Source organism: Zingiber officinale, chromosome 1B (assembly GCF_018446385.1).
Source record: "Zingiber officinale cultivar Zhangliang chromosome 1B, Zo_v1.1, whole genome shotgun sequence".
Taxonomy (NCBI): Eukaryota; Viridiplantae; Streptophyta; class Magnoliopsida; order Zingiberales; family Zingiberaceae; genus Zingiber; species Zingiber officinale.
Genome location: NC_055986.1, coordinates 53,500,430 through 53,528,404, shown reverse-complemented (window position 1 = coordinate 53,528,404; position 27,975 = coordinate 53,500,430). Strand labels below are relative to the sequence as shown.

The 27,975-nt window shown below is 35.7% G+C and overlaps 1 protein-coding gene across 5 annotated transcripts; it reads left to right on the top strand.

Moving 5' to 3' along the window:
- The first annotated feature begins 720 nt into the window (after positions 1-720).
- On the top strand, positions 721-26,923 carry LOC122056638. Of its 5 annotated transcripts, none has more exons than XR_006133341.1 (13): positions 721-1,681; positions 2,394-2,523; positions 2,623-2,725; positions 16,357-16,411; positions 16,598-16,721; positions 18,457-18,522; positions 18,741-18,779; positions 20,785-20,865; positions 20,987-21,034; positions 25,249-25,299; positions 25,391-25,459; positions 25,805-26,047; positions 26,237-26,923. XR_006133341.1 is itself a non-coding variant. In XM_042618696.1 (13 exons), exons 2-13 carry the CDS (start codon positions 1,523-1,525, stop codon positions 26,444-26,446), a joined length of 1,323 nt encoding a protein of 440 aa, XP_042474630.1. In that variant the 5' UTR covers positions 723-1,367; positions 1,456-1,522; the 3' UTR covers positions 26,447-26,923. The 5 variants fall into 5 exon arrangements, 3 of the variants coding, with proteins under 3 accessions (XP_042474636.1, XP_042474630.1, XP_042474622.1); XM_042618696.1 differs by lacking the exon at positions 16,357-16,411 and having other exon boundaries at positions 723-1,367; positions 1,456-1,681; XM_042618702.1 differs by lacking the exon at positions 16,357-16,411 and having other exon boundaries at positions 722-1,681; positions 26,269-26,923.
- Positions 26,924-27,975: the final 1,052 nt, after the last annotated feature.

Below are 27,975 nucleotides of genomic sequence, written 5' to 3'. Positions count from 1 at the left end.
TTTAATTTTTTTTGATGCCTCCTAAATCACAATTTTAGAGTAACTCGTCTATATTTTTTTCTTCAATCTGTGAGCCAACCCAAGTCCATCACATACCAATTTGTGCGGACCGCTCTACCTAGATCAATTTTTAAATATATTGATAAAATTTTAACTTAACTCATTTAAATTATCTGATGAGATAGATCAACTCGATAAATTTTATGTAAATTAACGGTTCTAGATAGGCTCATAAGCCATTAATAAATCTTAAATCTTGCTATGCACGTTTTTAGTATAGGATAAAAAAACAACAGTAATTATTATTATTATTATTATTTGGGTTGATGTTGAAACTCTACCCAACTATTATAGTTAGGAGTGTAAACGAGCTAAATCGCTCGTGAGTTATTCAAGTATCGGCTCGAAAAAAAAATTCGTTCGATTAAATTAATGAGTCGAGCTCGAGCCTGATTTTGAGCTCGAAAATATTATCAAACGGAGCTCAAGCTCAAACTTAAGAGTATTTAGTTTGTGAGTTCATCAATATATTCGTTTAGCTCACGAATATGTTTCCTAGAAACTTACGTTAGAAACTTACGTATATGTTTCTTGAGAGGCTTTTATATATATATATATATATATATATATATATATATATATATATATATATATATATATTATAATAATATGTTATTAATTATTATAGTTAATTATTGAGCTCGAGCTAATTTTAATTACAGTTCAGAAGAGGAAGCAAACTTTTACGCCAGGATCTCGTAGTAGCGTGGCTGGTCTCGTCCCAAAGCTAAAATACAAGGCCGGTGTTTTATCGATGTGAAGAGAGCGAGAGACCACACCACAGTGCAGTGTTCAACCGCTTTGGAGCATCGAGTGGGAGCTTTACGTGCGGGGAGTGAACGAGGCGGAAGCTCTTCGATTCCCTCACTTCCCTCCCTTTTGTTCTCTCGCCTCTTTCGAACCCTAGAAAATAACTGAGGATCCTCTTTTCCACTTCTGCTCCCAACTTTGTGAATCTTCATGCTTCGGAGGATGCGCGTCTGCTCTATTCTGGGCCCGTTTCGACCCTGAATTGACGTCGTATTGCGGTTGCCACAGCTTTTCAGGTTGTCTGAGGACGCCAGCATTGGATGGGTTCGCCAACGAGGAGGCTCCTTGCTGTGCCTTCTGTGCTGGATAAAATCTAGGTCGTTAGTCGGGTTAGAGAAGCTTCGTGGCTTACATTGGAATTGACGTTTTTGCTCGATTAGGATTCGAAACTCTTGGATGTGGAGCTTCTTCGGTTTAAGCTCGTTCTTCAAGTTTAGCTGTTGGTAATTTTTTGGTTGCAACTACTGTTATGATTGGCGAGCCCTAGTGCTTGTGAGGTAAAAATAATCTTGTTGGCTTCTGAGCGAGTTGGACTTGACTATCCGCTGCTTGTCTGTTATTGGTGAACATAGTCTTGGCCTGCAGAGTGAGCTTCTGTGGAGCGGCTGGAGTGAGCAGAGAAATTAAGGACTGGAAGAGAGATGAAGTGGACATGAGTAGGTTGTCAATCCGGCCCCGTCCTCTTGACATTCATAAGAAGCTTCCCGTCATAAAATCTGCTAAGGAATTTGAGGATGATGAAGCACTCACTATCGCCCCTTCCACTCGAAACTCACCATTGCATCGTGCTGCTAATGAGAATGACAGTGAGGTGATTTGGAGCCCTTTCTAGATGAATTGTGTTTGTTGCTTCATATTCTTCTAGTGCCATAGCCGTGATTCTCATCTCTTTTTGGACAAATTGAATTTGTTGCTTCATGTTCTCCTGTATCACAATGATTTATCATTGTTGCTAATCTAATTATAATGAAATCAATTGAACATTTAACAAAGAATATGTAAAAGATCAAGCCAGTTAAGTATAATGACCTATTTATCTAAAGAGATGCTTTCAAGTTATTGAATTGCACAAGTGAATTTTTGACAAGTATGCTCATGTGCTTTCTATGGAAGAACAATTTTGGAGGATTCTCAGTGCTTGAGTTCTTGTTTTCATGTTGTTAAATTGTATTTTGATCTTTCTACGGTTTTAAAGCAACTTGAACTTTCTGTATGCATTACAAAATTATTTTTGTTCACCTTTCTACACTAGTTTACTCCACATGTATGTTCCGAAGGCATATTATAAATACCATTGCATTTTTTTTTATTATTGAACCATATCTAAAGACATAAAGGGAAAAACTAAAGAAACCGTCCTTTTTCTTTTGAAACTGCACAAGCTAGTTTTGCTTCTCTTAGAAAAGTGTTTGTTCTTTTTGATAGATTGCACTTTTCTCTAGTGATTTTTGTGGTTACATAACAGTGAAAGTAAACTCATTTTTGAGGCAGTAACTTAATGGATATCATGCATCTTTTTTTAGACAATTCCAACTCCTGGCAAGAAGATTTCACAAGAAATTCCTACTCCACAATTCAACATTGTGGATACATATGAAATAGATTATTCTCGCACGTTTGCACAGACCGCCTCTTATATACGTGGAAGAGGAGGTTTGCCACCATGATTTTAATCCAAGTTAACACAAATTAATATATTCTGCATATCTTGTACATGATAATGTTGACTAAATGTCTGTTTACCCTTTTCAGCTAGGGCTGAGATTTGTGAATCTGTTGAGTATGACCTTGATAATGAGGATGAGGATTGGCTTGAAGAGATTAACCGGGAGAGGAAGATTCTTTCATCAGAAAAGTAATGATTGAACTCTAATTACTCTTTAACCAAGTTATTGTTGATATGAGAAACATTTCCTGCCTTGTGACCAATTTGAACAGAGCATAAAATAGCATAATACACAAGATTAAAAAGCAGAAGTACAACAATATCAATGAAGTAGGATAATTTATAATAAAGGAAACAACTAAGCCTTTGTTCCACTTAGCATGGAGTCTAAAAGCACTAAAATAAATCACGTCTCATAAGTGCTAAAGAGAAGTGAGGGAATAAAATAACACTGAAATAATGAAATATTTCACCAGTTGTGCGAAAACTTCAAATCCAATACTAGTATTGTCTAGATGACCAAATGTAAATGTGCATACCAATTGACACCAACCACTTTCCTCAAGTGTTTAATAGGAAAATACGATTAATTACCTTAGGTGGCCCCCTTTTACCTATTTATATTATTATTTAATGTAAACATTACAAATAGGTCCCTAGTAGTAATGTCATTTGCATTTTGAGTCCTAAGCTCGCAATACTCTCTCTCAAGTACTCTCCCCCAAGCTAGTTGATGTATTGTGGAACCGTAAATATATACTCAATTCTAAGTTTTTTGGGATTTAGTTTGCAAGTTTGTTAGTTGTCATTGGAGCTGCTAAATAAGGTGACAATTTGATTGGATTACACTTTATCATTGATAAAGGTGACAATTGATCTCTATGTGTTTTGTTCTGGTTTTTTAATGGATTTGAGGTTGGATATGGACACTTGTTTGTCATAATAGAAGTACATAGGTTCTATAGGCTCCTAAAGTAACTAGATGGTCAAGTGTTCAACACTACTAAATTCACTTGTTGCTAGGACCATTACCTTATGCTCTGCCATTACAGTTTGTTTATTGACTAGAACAATCCACATTACCTCCTAGGAGAAGGCAATAGCCTGTGGATTGCTTATGTATAAGAGAACCTATCTAATGTGCATTAGTGTACCCTTTAATTTGAATTGATTTTAATCTTAAGATAATAAATATATATATTTTTAGTATTCTCGTGGTAAAATTCCTAAGGCAGCAATGATCACAATATAATATGACATCTCTAGAAACTAGCTCAATAATTGTAAATGTGATGCTAGTTCTTTACAATTGTAAGGTAGTTTAGTTTCTCTGACTTCCTAACATAGTTATTAAAGGTGCTTGCTTGGCCAAGGTGCTGTCTGATGAGCTTCTTGTGCCTAGTCGCCCTAAGTGTGCGTCTTGTAAGAGGCGACAAGCGCGCTTGCGACACAATTTTTCTCGCATCATTGAAGCGAGACGTACAAATGTAATCATGCCCAAATTAAACTTTTTAAAGTTCATTCCATACCTGTAATTATCCTTTTAATTAATTACGTAGCATGCATGTAACACTAATTTCTCTATTTGTGAATGAAACTAGAACGATTTTGAACAAGTATAAATATTTAAGAAAATATTAAATAAATTTATTATAAAATAAAAATAAAAATAATTTTTTATTTTGTGTGAAGCTTCATTCTAAAAGAAGAAACAAGCCGATGCAAAAAAATTTAAATGATTTAATTTTTATTACGTATAATAGGGCTTTGAGGCGTCGATATGATATGTGTGACACTATTGATCCGATTTTTTTTTTTTAGATGAGATAGACGATAGCAATGAATAGTTGATGTGGGATTGAAATATAACACTAATGAAGAAAATGATTTAGTATTTGATGATGATAATTTGACTTCGAGTGAAGATACATAAGCTTTTGAAGTTGGTGAAAATGCTTACAGTTTTAGATCTTAAGTTTCATCGTCTTCAAAAGAAGTAAGGGCAACTACATCAAAAGGAACTAGGAGAAGATATTCTACAAGTCAACTTACTGATGAAGAGGAGAAAGCGATCAACCTTAAGGAAACCGATGAAGATTCAACGAAATATTTGGTTATATGACCACTTGGTTCATTCTTCAGGCGTCTGACCCGCGCTAAGATGGTAGAACGGAGAGCCAAGAATCTCTGTTTTAACTGTGATGAGTCCTATTCCATGGGCCACAAGTGTAAGTGTCTATTTTGGATTGAAATGTTTAATGATGGCAGGAAAGGTGAGGAAGAGGAGGAAGTGGATTCGGAAATTTCCCTTGGCGTTATACCTTGCTTTCAAACTTGAGGATAAGCTCAACATTGAGGGGGGGGGGGGGAGTGATGATGTGGACGCCGTAATAGTTGGAAGCAAATTAGTTATTGCTATAATAGAAATAAATTAACTGCCTAATTAGTAGAAAAACAAATAATGGCTTAATTTAACTACTACTATAGTAGAAACAAATAATGACCTAATTAGTTTTTCTATTTTTGATTCCTTATTTCTTTTTTGATTCCTTGTTTCCTTTATGGGTTGGTTTTTTCTGAATCGTGTCATGTTTGACTCCTTATATAAGGAGTGTTATTATTAATAAAGGGGAAAAGAAAAATTGAGTAATTTGAACTCTGTCTAGGATGAGTCTTTCCCTTCCCTTTCCTTCCCCCTTATGTGTTGCATGACTATGTATGGATCCGGATCTTGACATGTGACTTGATCTTGCACTCAGGACCATAACATATAGGATAAAAGAGTGAATGAAAAGTAGATAGAAAGAAATAAAAGATTTAAATTCGAGGCAAATTTGAGTCTGATAGAGGACTAGCGGGCCTAAGTCTGTATAAAGTGTTGGAACATGCTTATATCTTAGTCTTAGACTATGTACATGGTAGTCAAGATTACGATAACTATGAGATCTTATGATCCAAATTGTTTTAAATGATCCAAATCTCAAGTAGGATCTGAATTAGGATATGATCTAACAAATTAGGATTTAATTCTATGCTTATTGTTTTTTAATCTTAGTTCCAACAATCTTGACTAGATATTATATATTTACATTAAATTAGAATTTTAAAGATGGACATCAAATTTTCAAGTCATATCATTTGATTTTTTTTAAAGTTATATAAGATTCCTTTTAACTCTTACAGACAAAGTCACATCCACTTTTACATTGATTGGATACATGATTTTTATAAATGAAGACACTTTAAAAAAAGTTTCAAATTTTAGGATATAAGTAAATAGACATGAGTAACTCAAAAAATTTAAATACTAATATTTGATCAATATAAACTAAAATCAATATATACATAATAATATATAACTAACTTACTAACGTATAAATTATAATTGATTGTACAACTGATGACAATTATATCATAATATAACCTAACTTATATTATAAGATAATATGATGCATAATACATGTTATAAATTTTTTAACAGTTAGATAACTTATTATTTATAAATTTTATGTACGAGTAATAAGTTTATAAGGGACAAGTTAAAGTTTATAAGTTAGATATTATAATTTATCACTATCCCTAATCCCTTTAGCATGCTTGTGCTCCTTTCTTCCCTCTTGACGCGAACCACTCCTACTTCCTACCACATGTAAGTAAGAGTCCACATGTCAAGCCTTTAACTCAATCAACACAGGAGCCATGTGGCATGACCCGAGATTTAGTCAACATAAACTCCATGTGACGTGTCAATTGCCGAGCCGACTCGATTCGAGTTGTCGACCTCTTGACTTCTTAAGCAGTTGGCCTACCAAGCCGACTCGATTAGCCGAGTCACCAACCTCCCAACTTCCTGAATGCTGAGCCAACTTGATTAGCCGAGTTGCTAACCAGCTAATCAGCCGATTCATTGACCTCTCAATTTCCTGAGCAGTCTGACCTCCCGAGCCAACTCAATTAGCCGAGCCACCGACCTCCCTACTTCTTGATCTGCATCTACCACATCATCGAGGCAGACAGGGCTATGATCCCCTCTCGCCCATAATCTCTTGCCCACTCCTCCCATAATCTCCTCCCCACCTCTCCATGATCTAGTAGGGTACCTCACATTTATAAAAGGTTAGGTTCATGCTCCGCAGAAGGGGTTTCTCTCTCGCTAACTCAACCTCTCTCATTTACTTTGTCCTCTTTTTCATCGAAATATCATGATGACTTAGTGTGAAAAGAATTGATGTGGAAAAATTCACTTCATACACAATGGGAGTAGCTAGTATTATATACAAAATTACTAGAGAAGAGAGAATAGAAAACTAATTATTCCTAAAGATATCTTTCTAACTAAATCTCTTAATTTAAGGGTCTTCCTACTCTGTGCTCACAACTGTTTATTCTTGTGAATTTATTTCTGTACAAGCTATTCATCACTTTCCTCAAGCTAAGGAATAGATACTTTCCATTTCCAGCTTGACTATAAGATCATGAAATCTAGAACTGTTCAGTCCCTTTATTAACACATCAACCAATTGTAATTCTAAAGGGACACATGATATACACACTAATCCTTCCTTCAATTTTTCCTTATGAAATGTCTATCAATTTCAATATGCTTAGTCTTATCATGTTGAATAGGATTATGAGCAATATTGATAGCTAGTTGACTTATTGTCACAATAGAGTTTCATGGGGCATTCCTATTTGATTTTCAAATCATCCAGAATAATCTTCAACCATAGTTGACATAATCCTTGAGCAATAGCCCTAAATTCTAATTCTACATATGATCTTGCCACTATATTTTATTTCTTGCTCCTGCATCTCATCATATTACCACTAAGGAAAGTACAATATCCTGTAGTTGATCACAGTCTGCATCTGTATAAGTTTCTAAAGCTAATGTCTCATTTCTCTTAAACAAAATTTTCTTTCTTAGAGTGCCTTTCAAGTAATGTAATACTCTATAAGTAGCTTGAAGCTAATGTTCTCTTGGATCGTGCATGAATTGACTGATTACACTAACAACATATGCTATGTTTGGACGAATGTCAGCAAGGTATATGAGTCTACTAACCAACCTTTGATACATTCTTCTGTCAACACTTGTTCTTCCTTAGCTTCTCCTATCTTGTGATTTGGATGAAATCAGCTTACACCCAATCTTCCCTGATCAGTCACATATTTTTGTTGAGAAATAAAAATTCCTTTGCTAGAGTATGCTACTTCAACCCCGTACTTTAGTTTGCCCATTTCCTTTATTTCAAACTCCTCTATCAATTTCTGCTTTAGATCATGTTTTTCCTTTTTATCATTTCCCGTTACAACGATGTCATCAAAACTTCTTCATGACTTTCGCAAATCTTCCAAACCATGTCTTAGGAGATTGTTTTACACAAAAAAAAAAGTGTTCATTAGTTTACATACTCTGTTACCAATATCTCCCTGTTACCAATATCTCCCTGGTGGGAGGTTCTAAATCTCCATAGAGAAATGCATTTTTCACATCATACTATAGGAGTTGCCCGTTGAAATGTACAACTAAAGATAGTGTCACTCTGACCATATTTATTTTTGCAACTGGAGCAAAAGTCTCCGGATAATCTACCCCATAAGTCTGAGTATAACCTTTTGCCACCAACTTAGCTTATATCTCTCAAGATAGTCATTTGCTTTGTATTTTAGTGTGAAAATCCACTTACAATCAACAATGTTCTTCCCTTTCAGCTTCTGAAAAACCTCCCATGGATTATTCTTTTCTAATGCATCCATTTCCTCACTCATGACATCTCTCCATTCCCTTTTTTTGACAATGCCTCATAAATAGTATTGGGAATAATCATGATATTTACACTCACAATAAATCTTTTGTGGGCTAGTGATAGATGTTTAAGAGAAACATAGTGAGATAAAGGGTAGAGATGGTGTTTAGTGCATTCTCTGGTACCTTTTCTAACTGCAATGGGAAGGTCAAGACTATCTATTAGGTCAGTGGATGATTCAATAGATTGTAAAGGTGAGTCAGATCTTACCATGATCCCAGTATTAGGGTCGGAGATTTCTTGGACTTGTATCGCTTTTAGAGCGGGCTTTCTACTTGAATACACTTGAGGGGTACTTGGAGTATCAAAAGAAACACTTGGAGGAGACTCACTAGATGGAATAGGAATAGAAGGGAATTTGATATGGACTTGAGTAGGAGGAAGATTAAGAGCGTTAATAGGTTCAAATGACTAACAAGTGCTATCTTTTGTCACTGAAATCTCCCCTGAGATAGGACTCAGAGAAGAACGGAGTATGCTCAAAGAAGATAATATCAGTCGAGATGTAAAACTTTTGAGATGAAGGGTGGTATCACTTGTACAAATTTGGTACATGGAAGACGTTTTAAGGATAAAATCGGGGGTAAAGTGAACATTTTTAAAACCAGCAATAGTAGTTAAATATCCATTGGTTATTATAATTTTTCTGTTACTTGGAATGAGGTTATAAGCATGGGAAATTCGAGAATTAGGAGTCATGTGGTTTGTGGCACTGAAATCTATTATCCATAAGCTATCAAAAAAAATTGTTTGAGGTATTCATACAAATAGGGAGTGAGGGGATACCTAAGAGAGTATCAAGAGAACCCAACAATCCTTGAAGTTTCCCAATTTCTACAATGTTGAATCCACTTAGGATCGAGCTATCATGAATATGGGACTGCTTAATCAGGTGTGCCTGAGGTTTGTGTTGCCCCCACGAATTCCCCATTCTCGACTTGGTTTTTTATCAAGTAGTTTTCAACATGTCTCTTTGGTGTGACACGATTTCTTACTGTAGTTGCATCAAAGATGGACTTTATTGTCTTTAATTGGAGTCACACCACATTTATCTTTCTCCTGCGAATCAATTTTGGCAGCAAGGGTTGATCAAGCCATGGGTTGGGGCTCAAGCATCACACTTCGTCAATTTTCCTAGCATTACACTTTTCTGTTAGAGACGATATGTTGTCTGCCAATGAGGCAATGATTTAGATTCGAACCCGATTAAATTCAAGATTTAAGCCATCCAAAAAATCCTTTTCAATAAAATTCTTTAAAACAACAACATATGCAGCACATTGCATCTCAATTACTTGGTAGTAATCTAGTTCGTGCCACATTTTGCAAAACTATGGCATATTTGATTTATCTCCCTATTTAGTAGTACCCGTTTTGACTTTGGGTTCACAAATTTGTGCAACATTACAGGCTTTTGAGTAAGTGAGGTAATACAGTCTCAAATTTCATTAGTAATAGAAATAAACATACATGTACCATTGATGGATGGTTCCATGTAATCCCATAACTAAGACATAATCATAGAGTCTTCTTTATTCCATGCCTCAAAAATTGGATCAGTTGTGGCAGGTCTTATCTCAAGGATATGGATAAGTTTTCCTTTGCCTTTGAGGTATGTACGAACAATTTGAGATAGGGATGTAAATGAACCAAGCCGCTCGTGAGCTATTCGAAGCTCTATTCGATAAAAGCTCGTTTGAGCTCATTTAATGAGACTCGTTAAGATAAACAAACCAAGTTCAAGCTTCGCAATACTCGGCTCGTTAGCTTGTGAATATGTTCGTTAAGCTCATGAATCAACTTTTAAATTAAAAAAATAATAGTTTTGATATTAAATTTATAGATTTTACACTCTATTTATGAAAAATATAGACAAATATATTAAATTTATTTATTAGAATAAAATTATAAATTTTGATAAGAATATTATAATTTTCTCTAAATATATAATTTAATTTTTAATGAATATTTAAATTTATAATTTATACTTATTCAGCTCGTTTAGGCTCGATAAAAGCTCGAATAAGCTCGTGAGCCATGAATATATTCGTTAAATAAAGCTCGAGCTCGGCTCGATTATAAATGAGCCAAGCTCAAACATTCAAGAGTTCGGCTCGGCTCGGCTCGATTACATCCCTAATTTGAGACCATTTTAAGTAATTCTTCCTATTGAGTCTATTGGAAGTCTGAATATTTTACATATCACCAATTTTTTTTGACTGAATTATAGTCATCAGACACAATAGTTTGGTTAGGATGGTTGTTTGAGAATCGACCATGATGATGAAGAAATGCAGAAGCAAAAAGGAAAAAAAGAGAGAATTAGCAATGGAGGCTAAAGCTCTAATACCATGTGGAAAGAATTGATGTGGAAAAGTTCACTTCCGACGGAGTGGGAATACCCATTATTATATAGAAAATTACAATAGAAGAGAGAATAGAAAACTCCTACTATGTACTCACATTGTTTATTCCAATGAACAACTATTTATTTTTGTACAAGCTATTCAGAGCATACTTAGGCATTGGAGTGGTTTTGCCGGGTAACTCCCATCGTGCACTTTGATGTTTGTTACTGTCCATAGGAATCACCGCACTACGGGAAGAAATCTAGGAGAAAACCTCAACGTCATTGTTCTTTGTGCCGAGGTGGACTTCTACCATCACGTCAATCATGGTGAGATTTTTGAATATTTTGGCACCATTTGTGGGGAACGTGAGCGAAATACGTTGAGCGACTACCTCGATGTTCTTCTTAAATCGGTCAATTGAAACATTATCGGTGCAAATCTATCAAATTTTCATTATGCCGTGTTTTTCTTGCAAGTATTTGCCATGGCAGTCGGTCAATTTTTCATTCAATTTATAACCGTTTGTGGTTGCGAGGGCCAAAATCATCACTGGATAAAGACTGAAAGAAGGAAATGGAAAAGGGACAGGCGAGGATAGTCATGTCTAAGCACCCGATGACGCTTGAGATTTACTGTCCCAAAACTGAACCTCGCTGCTTTGCGCCATCTGTACACCTCACGTGCCGTCCTTGATCTCGCATGGATGGATCTACTGCCGACCCGTCACCGAGATGACATCGCCACCGCTGGCTGACTCCTCCGGATGACCACCAATTCCTCCCAACTAGATTCTCTTTTGCTCCACTCTAGCGTTGCCCCTTTGGCACCCATCCTTTCCTACACGCTCCTCTCCCTCTTTTTATGCTACGGTTGATCCGGCACGCCCTCCGCTACCATTCGCACCTTGTATTACATCCGACGACACCCATAAGCCATTTCTATGGAAGATGGTGCTTTTGATCCCTTTGAGCTCCTCGTCGACGCCCTTTGCAAGGAAGGTCACACAAAGAAATCACTTAAAGCCAAGAAGTTGTGGAATCAGATGAGACAAGAGGGAGTTACTCCCATGGTTGTCATCTACGGAACACTCATAGAGGGATTGTGCTGCATGCACCACTCAAAATAATCCCTCACCCTACTAGAAGAGATTAAGACTACTGAGATTTAGGCCAACCCTCTTATGTACAATCTGATCGTTGATGCATTATTCGAGGAAGTAGATTCAAAGAGGCCCGTGGGATGCTTGAAAAGTTCCCTCTCTATGGTGTTTCTCCCAACATCTCCACAGTTAATTCCCTGGTGAAGGGTTTCTATAGAAGTGGGACCTTGCTGGCGCCAGCAAAGTTATAAAGATGATGATATAAAAGGGCATTATTCCATCTCCAACCCCTTACACTTACAATTATTTTTTTAGGTTTGTCTCCACGTTTGAAAAAATTGAAGAAGGCATGAACCTCTACACCAACATGATTCATTTGGGATACTCTCCAGAGCGACTCACATACCAACTATTGATTAAAATGCTATGAGAGAGAGAGAGAGAGACTAGAGCTGGCTATATAGCCGATAAAAAAGATGAATAAAGATGGTTTTGATCAAGACTTAGATTTGAGTATCATGTTGGGGCATTTGCTATGTAGAATGCGTAGGCTTGAGGAGGTCCCTTTGGAATTTGAGAGTATGATCAAAAGAGGGATCGTGCTGCAATATATTACTTGCCAGATTCTTGTGAAAGGACTATGAACAAAGGAAGCTACTTTTCATTTATTTTGTCGGAGGAAACATATTGGTGGGGACACTTCTTTTACAAACAGTAGCTCTTATCATTCATAAAGATTTTTATATTGCCTCTACGGCCTCGGCTCTCACATCAATATGATCTTTACTCTCACTAGCAAGATAAGTCTCCTAATACTCATTGTCATATTTATCTTTTATAGTTGCATCCTTTTTTTCTTACTCAATAATAATAATAAGATAAGTTTTCTATTTCTCTCCCTGACTCCATAGGCATTTGAGAGTTGTGAGATCAACTTTATTCCACTCTCTCTGACTCCACAGGTACTTGGGAGTCATTAGATCGAGCTTATTATTATCCTCTCCTGAGATATAGTCGCGGATCGAGTTATTCTCTCTTCGACTCCAAGGGTACTTACGAGTTGTGAGATTAAGCTCATTATCTTCTCCCAACTTGGACATAGTCGCAGATTGAGTTATTCTCTCTTTGACTCCACGGGTAGTTGGGAGCCGTGAGATTGACTTATTATCCTCTCTCAACTCGGACATAGTCGTGGATCGATCAATTTTTCTCCCGACTGGAACAGTCACGAATCGACAGGTTCTTTCTTCGACTCCACGAGTACTTGGGAGTCATGAGATCGAGCCTCCTATTTCTCTCCCGACTCAGACAGTCGCGGATTGAGCCATTCTCTTTCCGACTCCACAAGTACTTGGGAATTGTAAGATCGAGTTTATTATCCTCCAAACATGGTCGTAAATCAAGCTATATTCCCCCTTGACTCCACTGGTACTCGGGAGTTGATGGATTGAGCTATTATCTCCTGGGTAGTGGCGAGGTCACCTCAAAACTTCTCATCATGTTCTAATGCATTTAGTTCTATATTTTAAATAGGAATTGTAGCTCTTCATCGTAGCTTTACCTGAAGGTACTTCATGGTGACCATCGACTATTTCACTCGGTCTCAGACCTAGGTGTCCATCAGCAATTGCCCTTTTCACTCGACTTGAATATAGTTGTGGATTGAGCATCTATTTCCCTAGTTTTGGACTAGCTCCAATCTTTTCTGACTTGGACATAATCGCAGATCGAGCATCTATTCCTCTGGTTTCGAACTAATGACGTCCATCAGCAACTGCCTTTTCAGGATCCAATCTCTCTTGACTCGGACATAGTTGCGGATCGAGCATCTATTCCCTTAGTCTTGGACCTACGATGCCCATCAGCAATTACCTTTTTGAAGGTCCAATTTCTCCCAACTCGGGCAGTCACGGATCGAGCATAGTGGCGAATTGAGTATTTGGTTTTGAACCAACGATGTCCATCATTAAATTTCCTTTTCAGGGTCCATTCTCTCCTGACTCGGACATGGCTGCAGATTGAGCTACTCTCTTTTCGACTCCACAGACACCCAGAGTCGTAAGATTGACCTTACTATTCTCTGCTGACTCTGACATAGTCGTAGATCGAGTTATTCTCTTTCCGACTCAATGGGCACTCGGGAGTCATGATATCGACTCTATTATTCTCTCCCGACTCATATATTGTCGCAACTATTCTCTCTATGACTTCACGGGTACTTGGGAGTTGTGAGATCAACCTTATTATCCTCTTTTGACTTGGGCATAGTCGCGGATTAAACTATTTTCTCTCCGACTCCACGAGTACTTGCGAGTCGTGAGATCAAGCCTCATATTCTCTATTGACTCAAACATAGTCATAGATCGACCTATTTCTCTCCCAACTTGGACATAGTCGCGGATCGAGCTATTCTTTCTCCGACTCCATGGGTACTTGGGAGTCGTGATTTTGAGCCTCCTATTTTCTTCCGACTCCGACATAGTCGCAGATCAACCTATTTTTCTCTTAACTTGGATATAATCGCGGATTAAGCTATTCTCTCTCTGATTCCACGGGAACTCGGGAGTCATGAGATCAAACCTTATTATCCTCTCTCGACTCAAGCATAGTCATGGATCGAGCTATTCTCTCTTTGACTCCACAAGTACTTTAGAGTCGTGATATCGAGTTTCCTATTCTCTCTCGACTTGGACATAGTCGTGGATCAACCTATTTCTCTCCTGACTAGGATATAGTCGTCGGTCGAGCTATTCTATCATTGACTCCATGGGTATTTGGGAGTTCTGAGATCAAGTTTCCTATTTTCTCCCGATTTGGACATAGTCACAAATCAACCTATTTCTCTTCCGATTTGGACATAGTCTCGGATTGAGCTATCTTCTCTCCTGACTCGGGCATAGTCGCGGATCGAGCATCTATTCCCCTTGTCTTGGACAAAGGCGCCCCTCGATATTTCCTCTGTATCAACTCCTTGTATTCACACTAGGTTCGATCGTATGTGTTGCATTTTTAATATGAGTTGTGGCTCTTCCTATCAGCTATACCCGGAGGTATTCGCTAGTTTCTCATGGACCCTAACGTCTCGGCCACCACATGGACTGATGTCCCGAACTTCGAAGTTGTTGACACAATATTTGCCCAGTCAGTCGAACTCCTGCTTCCTTCGACTAGATTTGAGGGGAAGCTTGTGATGTGGAGGTAAGTTGGGGCCACGTGATGGGCCTTTAAGTCGGTCAACACAGGAGCCATATGACACGACTTGAGACTTGGTCAACATAAATTCCACGTGACATGTCAATTGCCGAGTCGCCAACCTCGCGACTTCTTGAGTAGTCTGACCTACAGAGACGACTTGACTAGTCACCGACCTCTCAACTTCCTAAGATCTGTCGAGCTGACTCGATCAGTCGAGTCACCGACCAGCCAACTTGATCAGTTGAGCCATCGACTTCTTGACTTCCTAAGCAGTCTAAAGGGAAGCTTACCTCCTAAATTGCTTATTGAAGATGATTCTTGTTACTGAGGCAACCCAACCTCATTGTATTCTCTTTATAACCAAGTTTGTTACAACTATCAATCAACACCAATCTTACAGAGGACGGGAATGTAGGATTTTTGATGTCCTTGACGTGCTTATGGGAAGAAGAGTATTCATTTGTTGTTTACATGGGAGGATGAGGTTTGCTGCACTGATCTGAGAAAGAGAAGGAAATCCTGGTGCCACAAGCTGGCCTCTGATGTTGCTTGCAACCTAGCGGAGGAGAAAAGATTACACAGCAAGCAAGAATCTTAAGGCTCCTAGAGCAGATCAAGGTAGAGGGAGGAGGAACGGTTCATTGTCAAATTCCATCTTCTCCACGATCACATCCATCGCCAAAATTTCAAATCGAGGGGCATCACTACTGCTGTTTTTTCAAATCATTAGCAACTTATCAAATCAGGAAGGAAAAATTAGATCACCAAAGAGTTTTCCAAATTGGGAATGAGATAACCAAATTTTGTTCCAAATCAAGAGTAAAGTGGCACCGGCAGGATTCCTTCTAGGCGCTGGGAAGAACTCGCAAACAGGGCCTCATGCTCAAGCAGGGAGAAGAAGAGAAAGGGAAAATAATCTATTCTATCTAATCTCCTACTATAACTGAACTTAGTCTAATTTGAGTCTAATTTGGTTTGACTGAATTACTCGGTCCTCCTAAATTAATCCAATTCAGCCCTTATTCAAAGCCCATTCGATCCCAAACACAAGAACCTAATTTCTGCACTATGAATTCAATTTACGAACTCAAATTGCTAAAAATGTGTCAAATTTAAACTAAATTGTAACAATTTCAACTATACCTAGCTTTGTTTAATTGAAAATCACATTATTACAGTTATAAACCAATGGAAAAAGTTGTGTAGAGAAACAAAGATAAACTTTTTATGAGAAAATAATGAGTTATTTCTTATGCTTGCGCAAAGATGTTTCCATTTCACTTATCATGTTAATGCTTCCTCATGCATAGTACTCAGGCAAATCTGCATTCATCAGTTTCTTCAAACATGTATTTGACTTCACAGGTCACTTGTGAATTGCACATTGCTGTTCTAACTACAGAATCAAATTTATATGATGGTCTGTTTCCATTCTTTGGTAAACCTTTATTTTCATTTTGTCTCTTTGTTTTTTGAAAGATTATGCTGCTTAAAATTTAAAATCTTTGCATTCTTTCTTCCTTACAGACAACTGTGAAAGATTATAGTTATATTGTCTATTACCTGTGTATAGTTATTTTCTTGTGCACTTGTTAATTTCTTTCAGGGTTGAGACCCTTCTCTTCAAACTGGAGATTTTGGATCATAAAGCCAGAGAAAGAGCAGGGATTATAACACCCACGTTTAGTTCTCCTGTTCCTGTTTATTTGCAGCTTGATGCTGCAGCTGAGGTCAATGACTGCTAATTTTTTGTTCACTATGATTTGCAGATTAGGTTATTTAAATATTTCAGTATCCATTCACTCAGTTACTTTGTTGATGACCTTGATGAAATTTTAACTTAATGCTTTAGTGAGTTTTTCACTTGGAACTCCTAAAATGCTTCTATCATTTTCAATTACCTTGTAGGCACACGTGTTCACTTTATGAACACTGAGCTAGAGGGTTTTTAATGCTACACTTGAATATGGGATGTCAATGAGATAGATATTTTGTGGATATCCATGATTATCTGACTTGTTATATCAGTTTTTGAGTACATGGGTTCATGATATGGGCTGGGTACAGGTGCAAAATAGATAGTTGTGACAGGTGAGGATGTATAAGGGTATAGTGATGATAACGGGTCACATACCATGAAACTTTCGCTATCCATTACCTGGTAATCACATAACCAATGTTATGGGGAATAAAACATAACCTGATGTTATTTGGTTCAATCTAGGTAATGCAATAAAAACTTGTTTGTTTGGAGATTTTAATGTATAATCTAGTTTAATATTTTTACTGTATTACCCTTCGTTACAAAACTAAATATTATTATTATTATTTTTTGAACTTTACGTTTTTTTCTCTTTTTGAACATTACATTTTTTTACTTTACGTTTTTTTTTCCTCTTTTTGAACATTACGTTTTTCTCTCTCTTTTTATTTAACTTTACATTTTTTTTCTCTTTTTTTTACTTTACGTTTTTTCTCTTTTTTTTCTTTACGCATTATGTTTTTTTTTAAAAAATTTTGTTTTGAACTTTTTTTATGTTTTTTTAGTTTATATATATATATATATATAATATTTTCAAAAATACATTTTTTTTAAAATAAAATATCACATATTTTTTATTTTTTTATTTAGTTTTTATAATTTAAAATGAAATTTTTGTTATAAAAATTTTAGGGGTATTTTTGTGTCGAAGTATAAATATCGAAGGATTTTTTTTGGTCAAAAAATTTCGTTTACCCCAAAATCAAAAAAATCCACACTTTTATGAGGTTTTCCGATTTCGGATTGTATATCCCTTTTGCTGACGTGTCGGGTATGAATCATTATTTTATCAATTACCTAAATTAAACAAGATTTTTGTTGATAATCTTGGATGGATAACTGAGGTTATCAAGGATAACCCCAACCAAATGCACCCATAAAGTCATAGACGTCCATTTTGGAGTATGTGTGGACCTTGATGAATTATGACTAATGGTATACCATCTTGGAACAAATGAGATTATGATATATCTGTAAATCCCATATCAGAAGGTAAAAGTGGTAAACATTTAAGTCTACTAGAGGTTACATGGTTAAAAATACATTTTCCAAGTTATTGGATTCATAAGCTGATCAAAACACATATCTTGATGAACTATCTACCTTGTTCTTTTGATATTATCAGCCATTTACCAATGCGGAACATAGAAAACCTTATTGCAATGAATATTAACACAAATTTGGTGTATCCCATTCTTAATCAATTTATGTTTTAAAAAAAGTTATTTTCTAACTACAAGATTTTCTGGATTACCATATGGAAGTAAACTTTTTTTTTGGTATTTTCTGCTAGCCTCAATCTGTAATGTTCTTTATCTCATCACTATAAATGCGCTGAATCTCCCATCTGAATAAAATGTATATTATTTTCCTTTAAACATCATGAAAAGCTTAATGGTTACTAAATAGTGTGGTCATTGCAGGCTTTTAATTCTCCATCTGTGCAGCCTGCAGTTTTGCAATTACTATATAATTATTGGAAAGAAAAGGTATACTTCTCACTGCATCAGCAACATATATATATATATATATATATACACTAATCAGCAATTTAATGTATTTTCTGTTAATTCTTGTCTAATTATAGTCTCCCACAATGTATGAATTCATTAACTGTGTTTCATGTGCATTTGGAATATCACTCCTTGTCTCTAATTCCAGAAACATAAACCTTAATTCTTATGATTTTCTATATTTATTTTAACAGCGAGAAAGGTGGCAAAAACCTATTCTACGCAGGTTGCAGGTTAGCACTTCTTGTTAGATTGGTGGAATATCTTTCTCTTTTGATGAATTTTGCATGCTGATGTCCAAAATAACACAATTTAGGTTAATCTCAAAACAATATATGTCTAAGAATTAGTTGGCATTGTATTCAAAGAAATGCTTCTAATTGAAGTATAGAAAAACTCACTTTCATTTTGGAGTGAACTCGTGTACAATTTTTGATGGTTCACTTGTTCGAAGATGGAAATATCTATTACTCCACAACAACTAGCAGATGTTTTATGTTCCTGTTATGTATAATAGGACTGCATGGATCCAGTGACTTGCTACCTTTAAGGACATTGCTAGTCAAAATAAAAGCAATCACCTCTCTTTGCTGTTTCAATACCAATTTCTTGTACTCAATACATTTTCTTGTTTATAAAAATCAAATTATTCATGAAAATAAATGAACACTCGTAATACAAGATAAGAGCTTCTTTTCTTTATTCTTTGTATAAAGTACAACAATTAGACAACAAGTTGACATCCCACGTTTTCCAATGAAACATATCATTACATTAAGGTCAGTACTGTTCGAAACAACTGCTAGGCACAATGATGAAAGAAACACATCAGTACATCACTGCTTGTATCACCTATAGGATTGTGCATATTTATGTATTTAAATTTCCAGCTCTACCTGCGTTGTCTTCCTGTATTGGAATGTGGCATCACCTAATTTTCTAGTAATGCGAATGCAAGATTGCTATCGTGCTCATCTAATTTTGAGTTATTAGAAGGATAATTACTGGTTTATTACAATATTCCTGATCAAACTACAATAGATCTATGGAACTAAGTTATTTTTATTCTGATTCATGAAATAATTTATTTTCTTTCTTATTTTCTAAAAAACTTTCTGTTTAATTTTTAGTAAATCATCTCAACTGTTATTTAGAAAAATATTTCTAGTTAAATAAAGAGGGAGTGATTTGGACGAATCGGGGTCTCACTGTGGACTAAATTTGGTGAAGAAGACTGAAGTGGAGAAAAGTGGAGCTGAGCAGGATTGCTGATTTGTGAAGAGCAATTCGTTCCAGAGTCTCCTCTTTTGAAACTACTGTAGTAGCTAATCTATGAATTCTCGCAATCTTGAACTTGGTCTCTTTTTATAAGTCCATTGAAAGTAGGATGAGTGGCTTCCTTGTGGGAGCAAGTATATTAGTTTCTTTGACATACGTAATCCTTGTTTATCAATCTAATTACTCACCTAGGAAATGTGTCATCATCCTATTGGTTGAGTAATTGTACCCACATCAATTCCAAGGTGGACGTTTTGATGTAATTTTATCTATTATTCTTAGAGGTGTCCAATGTGCCAACTGGGTTGGGTTTCCCATGGCCTAGTCTAGCTCGGCCTTGTATGAAATTGGTCGTGCTTGGCACGACTCATCTTTGGATGGTTTTTGCCATGCCTACCATATCACAGGGGTTCCGGAGAAGGATCCATTGTATGCAACTTTACTCTGCTTTTTAAAATATTAATTAAAAATTTAAATATCTAAAAAGTCCAATTGATCCCGGCGGGCCTAGGCCACCTACTGGCCATGGCCCGCTGCCATTGACACCATTAATTATTCTTCTTGTGAACTTATTCATGAGGATAAATGCTTTCACTGTTTCTAGGGTAGTATGCTAATTAACGTTCTCATTGTTTTAGCTTATTTGGAACTCATTGCTTTCTCATTCTAGGGTACAATGCTAAGTTTGCTTTCTCAACATTCTAGATTGTCTTGAACTTATTACTTTTATATTCTAATGTTTTTGAGATAAACCTCCATTTTGTTTCCTGATTTTTCATTTCATTAGCAAATTTGTGGATAGTAGTTTGGTCTCTTTGGTGATTGGCTTCCTTGGTCTGCTTTTAGATCTTTGACACAGCTAAACTTGTCAAATGATTCCTTTTTATATTATTGTTTCTTAGTATATCTAGAACCCTATGGATTTCACATCCTAAACTGGACCTGTTGATGCTTGTGTAGCCTCCTCCCCCAATTAATGATACAAATCCGTACAATGTGTTCAGACCCAGGGAAAAGGCACATCGTCTTCACCCAAGAAGAGTAAGTCTGATACCAAGGTGCATACTTTAGTGGATGTTTACTTTCAAACGTGTCAAGAGGATTGACACATCATTTAAATTGGCTATTATTTTCTTGAACTAATGAATTCTTTCTTTCTCAGATGCAGAGGAGGGAAAATAATGTCCAATCCTTTGAAAAACTGCATCAAGTAAATCTGTTAGCTCATCTAAAGTGTACCTTTCAATCATTTTCTACAATTAAGGCATGACTAGTGATATCTATCCAGTCTTGCATGCCATCCTAATGCTCCTAAATAGCCTTTTGATTTGAATACTCATTTCACCCAACCTTAAGCCACACATTTTTGTTTTGTAAGCCATGCTCTTTGCAATCCATAATGCATATTTGAGGTTCCTTAAAAATGCACGTGAGTGAAGCAACACTAGTAATCCCTCCTAGATATGAGTCAGATTTTGTATATACTTCTGCAACATAAATTCATGGAAGACATTATGAATTCATTTACAGAATGTGGAAATGCAGGCCAGCAGGCCACTAGATAAACCGTCTCAAGAAACTCTTTCAACAAATAAATCTAAGAGTCAACTTTTCTGAGATTGAATTTCCCTAATCGCTTGAATTCTAATGCATGGTTTCTTTGATCTGTAAAATTCTTCTGGCAACTTTGGGCAACTAATAATCTCTATCCAAGCATCTGCACTAACTCTGGGTAGTTTGAACTGATTGAGGACCTAACATTTCCATTAATTTCATCCCAAAGCATAAGAGGTCAGCAAGCTATCCTCTATTATGTCTCCAATAGTGTCATCTGAATTGGTGAGTGATAAATTATTATTATATACAAACTCCACTAAATACAACAACTTCTTCCACCACCACCAAAATCCACAAGAATAGGTTCTCAATCGTCTGAATAATGTCTTCTAGTTGACTGATTTCTATGGGTTGAAGGCAATACTGAATCTAGGATTTGTACCAAAACCTATAGCCAACTATTCAAAAAATGAAATGGATGAACTGCATGTGAAAATGATAAGGGAAATATTGTAGGGTTTGATGACCTCTCAATAGAAAGTCTTTACTAGTTGATCAGTGGATCAATTTTGCTGATGAGAAAAGATGAGTCAGCTTGGTCTGGCGATCGACCACAACTCAAGTTGAATTATACCCTTTTTCTGGGTAATTCATCCATCTCTTACGATCTGACTAATCTTGGAGGTTAGCCCCACGGAAGTTTACCACTGGCCACCATTGTAAATCGGGAAGCACTGATGAGAGTCTTGGCGAACAACCCAGCATTGTAAGTTTTTCAAACCCCCCAGGTGTAATGTGTTCCGGGTGAGATTCGAACACTTGTTGCCTTGGAGCCTGTCCCACCTCTTACTATCGCACCAAAGCCTCAAGGGCGATTGTATCCTTTTTTTTATTAGTAAAGTGCATCATGTTATGCTGACACATTAGGCATCACTCTATAAAATTAGCAATCTCCCTCATGTTATGCCTCAACATGATCCATTGAGATTGTTTGCATCTACTGTTTAAGTGCACACTATTAAATGTGAACGAGATGCTTACATCATAAGTCCATCCTTAACAAGGTGAAACTCCTGAATACCCAACTTGGCTTTGAACCTTAAAATATCGTAAACATTATGAGAGATTCTAGTTTTGAACCTTGGCATACCCTTTAGCAATTATCTAGAAGTAGTTGTTCTCTATCTAGCATCCTCTCGTTGAGACTAAGCCATAAATAAAGTCAACATGTTGAATAGAGTTTGCTCAACCTCAACTAAATCCAGTTCGAAAACTAATGAGCTGACTTAGTGACTACTACTTTGATGTGTGCTACCATTCATCTTGATATCCTACTCAGTCTACAATGATATTTTCCAAATGGTAGCTAATGGGCAGTTGTAGTCCTCCGAGAGCTCAATTCCCTTCTCTAATTCATTATTAACTTTTCTAAGTGATGATAGACTTTAACCTTTTCTGGTCAGTGAACTTCAAGGTGAATTTGAGATATTGACCGTAGATCTTTTATAGCAAGGTCAATGATCGCAAACCCTAGATTACGAATAGAGTATTCTACTCATTACTTCTTGAGTTGGCTAGAAGCATAGGCAGTTCACTCTCATGCTACATCACTTTACCTTCAACCCTTTGATTGACATATTCATGCAAAGGATGAAAGCACTTGCTCTTGGGACTTACTCTTGCATGCCACACATAAATTATGATAATAACCATATATGTTTATTTTATATTTGTTGCCTCATCCCAAGCCAATCCGCATGAGAAGCAAAGTTAGGATGAGGAAAAATAATTCCCTCCCACAACCCATCCTGTCCTGCCCCCACCACATTGGCATCCCAACTTCATCATCCATCTATACTGGAATCAATCACTAGATCACCACTAGCATTGGGTCTATCCACGATGACTAATTAAATGAAATTACTCTTGTGACCAACCTATACTAGTTGACTTGCTTAACTTGACCAATTTACCAAGCTCTAACTAGTTCGACCTTAATTTGAACACATTAGTTTCAATTTAAACCTGGCTTGAGCTCAAAATCCACCTAACCTAGATTAACCCAAATCTAACTCATTACACACGCCAACCACAATACACTTTAAGATCTCAAATTAGTAAAAATTTCATATTATACATAAGATTAAATTAAATAAAAATATAGGTATAGTGTACCATGCTAGGGAATGTGAATAACAATTACCATTTTAAATTCGTACCTAATCTACCAATGATATGAGATCCCTAAGGACTTAAGTCAAGAGTCCATGTAATAAACGAGCAGCATAATCATGAGTGAACTATGTTGTGTTTAGCTAAGTTAAATTCAGCAAGGGCTTTCTTCAATTTACTAAGCATATTGTTCTTTTATATGTATACATACATAAGGGAGATGACAGTAAAAGTTTGTTTACACCACAAAATTTTACTAACTAGGATATGCAATGTAACTATTGAAACATGATAATTTGGGTAATACACCAAGACATGTTAATTGATATATGTATAATGTATGTATTGGTAACATTAATATAAACACACTGGAATAGCACCAAATTTAGTAGATAGATATGAAGGAAAGCTACTATGACATGATGGTCAAATCAATTTGTTAGGGATGAATTAGACATCTGTCAAACTTCATCAATTTTAATGGTTCGCTGAGGTTGAGAAAAGACAGCAATTGAAAAGTTTTCCTTTATTATGTTTTATTTTTTTTACCACTAATCATTGTACTTTTTGTTCTCTATGATTGTAGTGATCATACATTGGATCTATTCATCCATGGTAACCAATTTTATCACCTGCAAGATATCTTTGCAAAATTCAAAAGCCTAGCATTTTATTTGTGGCTTGTGCACTATAGATTAATAATAGTTATTAATTAGGCCCATATACTCATAGTTATCAGAACCAGACCTAAAATTGAATCGGAAAAGTTTTGGTCACTGGTTCACTGTGGTCCATTGGCCTAATTGCATTGGACAAGTTTTAGGTGGCTGGTTCACTAGACCAAGTGGCTTAATTGGTTTAATTGAATATCGAACAAGAAATCAATTGTCAACCTAACTAATATAAAATATCTTATTTCTAGAATAAAATAAATATTGACAGAAACACTAAAAATGTAACTATATCTATATAAAAAAGATCATGACTAACAATTAGATATAAAAATTCAAGTATTGATACTGGTGAAGACAACTTGATAGAGGAATCGCTAGTACGATCCTCACTACTCAGCATAAACGACTGTGCAAAAGAGGTTGAGGGAATAACAGAGAATGTCATGTTGGGTTTAAAAATTAAGGTTTTGGGGCTACTAACAAATTGGGCTGCGTTTGATCAAACTAGTGGACTGAACTAGTTTTTGACTGGTTTGATTGCTTGTCTAATCCAATTAACCAAGCAGAACGAATATGGACTGGGCCCAGGTTTTTCTAGTCAGACTGGCTGATCTTGTTTGTCTGGGTTTAATAACATTGCTTTTAATGATTGAACCCCTTTTCAAATTTTCAACAGTGACAGCATAAAAGGATTAAATCTAGTAGTAGTTGTAAGCTATGTTATTCAGATTCAAATATGAGTGTGGACGCAAGTGTTCAATATGGGAATTTTTATAAATTTTTATGTGATCAATAGGAACGTAAGGTGTTTCTTGGAGTGCTGGTCTCCAGCTGAGTGTTGAACATGGGTTTGGAGGGGACAGATGGAGTCCCCTATATAGGTTATAGGTGAAAAATCACTGTCCAATACCGTGTAGCTAACTCATCTGTGGCACTGCTGTTGACTATTTACTAATAAGGCAAGAAAAGGTGGTTCAGTCTATTTTTTAATGTTATTGCCCTTTCAAATTTATTTCTTCAGGTTAGACGTAGCTTGAACCATGCTAAGAGAGTAGTGGGAGCTCTGATTCAGGTATCTGTTTGCAAGTTCAGTGTCTTTGCTGATTCATTAATTTGTTTTTAGTTACATTAAATTGTGATTTTGAGCATACATGTACATGCAGAGGGAAGAGAAGAAGCATGATCTCATTGAGTGCGAAATCAACCTTCAACGTCTCCAGCTGAAATACAAGGTACATGCGTTTGTGCTGCCTGATTTCTTGCTACTGTACGTCTGTACCCTTAATTGGTTGATTGCACAACTTATTCCAATGTTTTTTGGATGGCAAACTCATGACTTCAGAATGAAGTCAGCCTGAAATCTTTGTATGAGAAACTTGAGACATTAATCCTAGCATTACAGTTGAAATGATACGGTAGGCTAGGAACGATTGAAATTGAGCAATTGCAAGGGGAAATGGGAATCATCAAAATGAAAAAAAAGAAAAGATTATTTGTGATTTATTACTATATTGGCTACTTCTTTACTTCCGATGTTCTATAAAATTGAATGTCCAATAACATGAGGCTATTTTTAGCATGAGGCAAAGCTTATTGAAGAACGAATAATGTTGTCAGTCTTGCAACAAGGTTCATGCAAGTTTGCATCAAGTGGAGATGATTATAGTTATTCAGATGATACAGAGAATGACAACCCACATGCTGGTCCTGCCTATTTCCATTGTAAAAAAGTGGACTCCAAGCATTTAATGGTCCCCAGTGCCCAAATAAAGCCGGAGTTAAAGATAAGACATGTATCAAACAGATGGCTGCAGATGCAGGTATCCTTTCTTTTGCGATATATTTTGATTAACTTGTGGGCTTACCCAAATATGTTGTCTAAGTCTCATTCTTAATTAAATTATGATGGTCTAGCTCAAAGTCCTTGTAGTCCCTTGAGAATGCCAGATTTGGTGGTGGAAAAGTAATAGATATTCCCATAAAACTCAGAATAATTTATGCTGATGCAGGATCATGATGAACCTATGTTGTTGTTCACTAGGCCTCTGGATCCAACCAGGCTTGCAGCTGTAGGCATAAAGCTTCCGCCTTGTCCTCCTTCAGAGGATGGCTTGATTGTACCAGCTTTTCGCTTCCACAGCAGGGTTGGACGTGGAGGACGGGTTATTTTTGACCGTTGCAATCCCATTTTACGAACTCCTCTTCCTAAGAGCTATTGATGACTATAACTTCTCGTATACCAAATCCGAAGGTCCTAAGCTAGTGTCATTTCACTTTGGTTGCATGATGTATTGTGAAAATCAAGGGGTTATGATCAATTAATCAAGATTAGTCCGTAGAAGGGTCTTAAATCATGTCATCTCGAGCTTGCTGGTTAGAATGGTCATTTGAGCCAGCAAGTACAGAAGATTCTTCACGAAGTGAGGTAGTGTTGTACACGTTAAGTTCGTTGATCATTTTTCATTGGGTGTTAGTGATACTCTTGTTGCTCATGTATGATTGTTTCGGGCACAGGTGAGCCTGTTAGGCAAGTGTAAGTCTAAATATTTGCTCATTCAGTGTCTGAATATTCAATTTGGTTGTTAGTAGACTTGACCATGAGTCAGGTCCGGTTCGGATCTGGCCTGAATATGTACTCGGGTTAACGGGTAACCACGAGCTGGTTACAAATCTAGCTCATTTTTAACTAGTTCAAATATTTTTTTTTTGTTTATGTCAACTGTTTAAGGTTTTTTATTTTTTTGACATTTTTTTATAATGATTATGATTAATTGATTGTTTTTTAAAATTTTATAAATAGGCTGTTTATTTTATTATTATTATTTTTTTATTATTTTTGAATTTTGAAATTTAGTTAGTTTTCAATTTTGATTCTTTAATTCTAATGGAAGGAAGTTCATGAACTTTGAAGGAAAAAGAAATAATTACTCAGAATGTGGATTGTTGAAGATGAACTAGAGTAATTTTTGATCGTCGAAATTAAGAAAGTATTGAACTTCTAGGTTTTGGATACTTTATTTTATTAAATATTTTATGAAAAATTACTCTTTCGTTTAGAAAAATTTGTGCAAAATATAAATATTGTAAAGTCTTTTATAAATTTCAAACATATAAAAACAAAGCACTTGATTGAATTTGGAGTTGAATGATCGTAAACATAACTGATTAGTGAAGGTATTAATTCAAAGTTATTTAAATATTAGTATTAGATTTTAAAAAAATCATTAATTAGATTTATTTTTAAAAAAATATTTTCTTTTAATTTTAAATTTAAATACAATTTGAAGATTTTTATTAACAATCATTTAATTCATCTACTAAATATGTTCTTTCAACTACACTTATACAATTAAAAAATTAATGAGAAGAATTTTTTTATAACTTTTGGATTAATATGGTTGTGAGCTACACTTATTAATTATATGATTATGATTTATCATTGGGTTAATAACTTTTGAATGATTCAAAAATGTTTATTAGCAAATTGAATCATTGATGAAGCATACTGCTCATAATATATTTCAATTATTATAATTAATTTTAAAAGAATATAGATTAATTTTTAAAATATTTTTAATATTATTTTATAATGTTAGTTCTAATAGTAGAAGTATTGACGAATTTAAATTTATATGTTAATTTGTTATGGATGATTTATTTTGTTATATTCATTATGTATGTTATATTTTAAATTTACCCGTTCAAGACATACTAAAATTTTTAGAAAATCAAATTAAATCAATAAAAA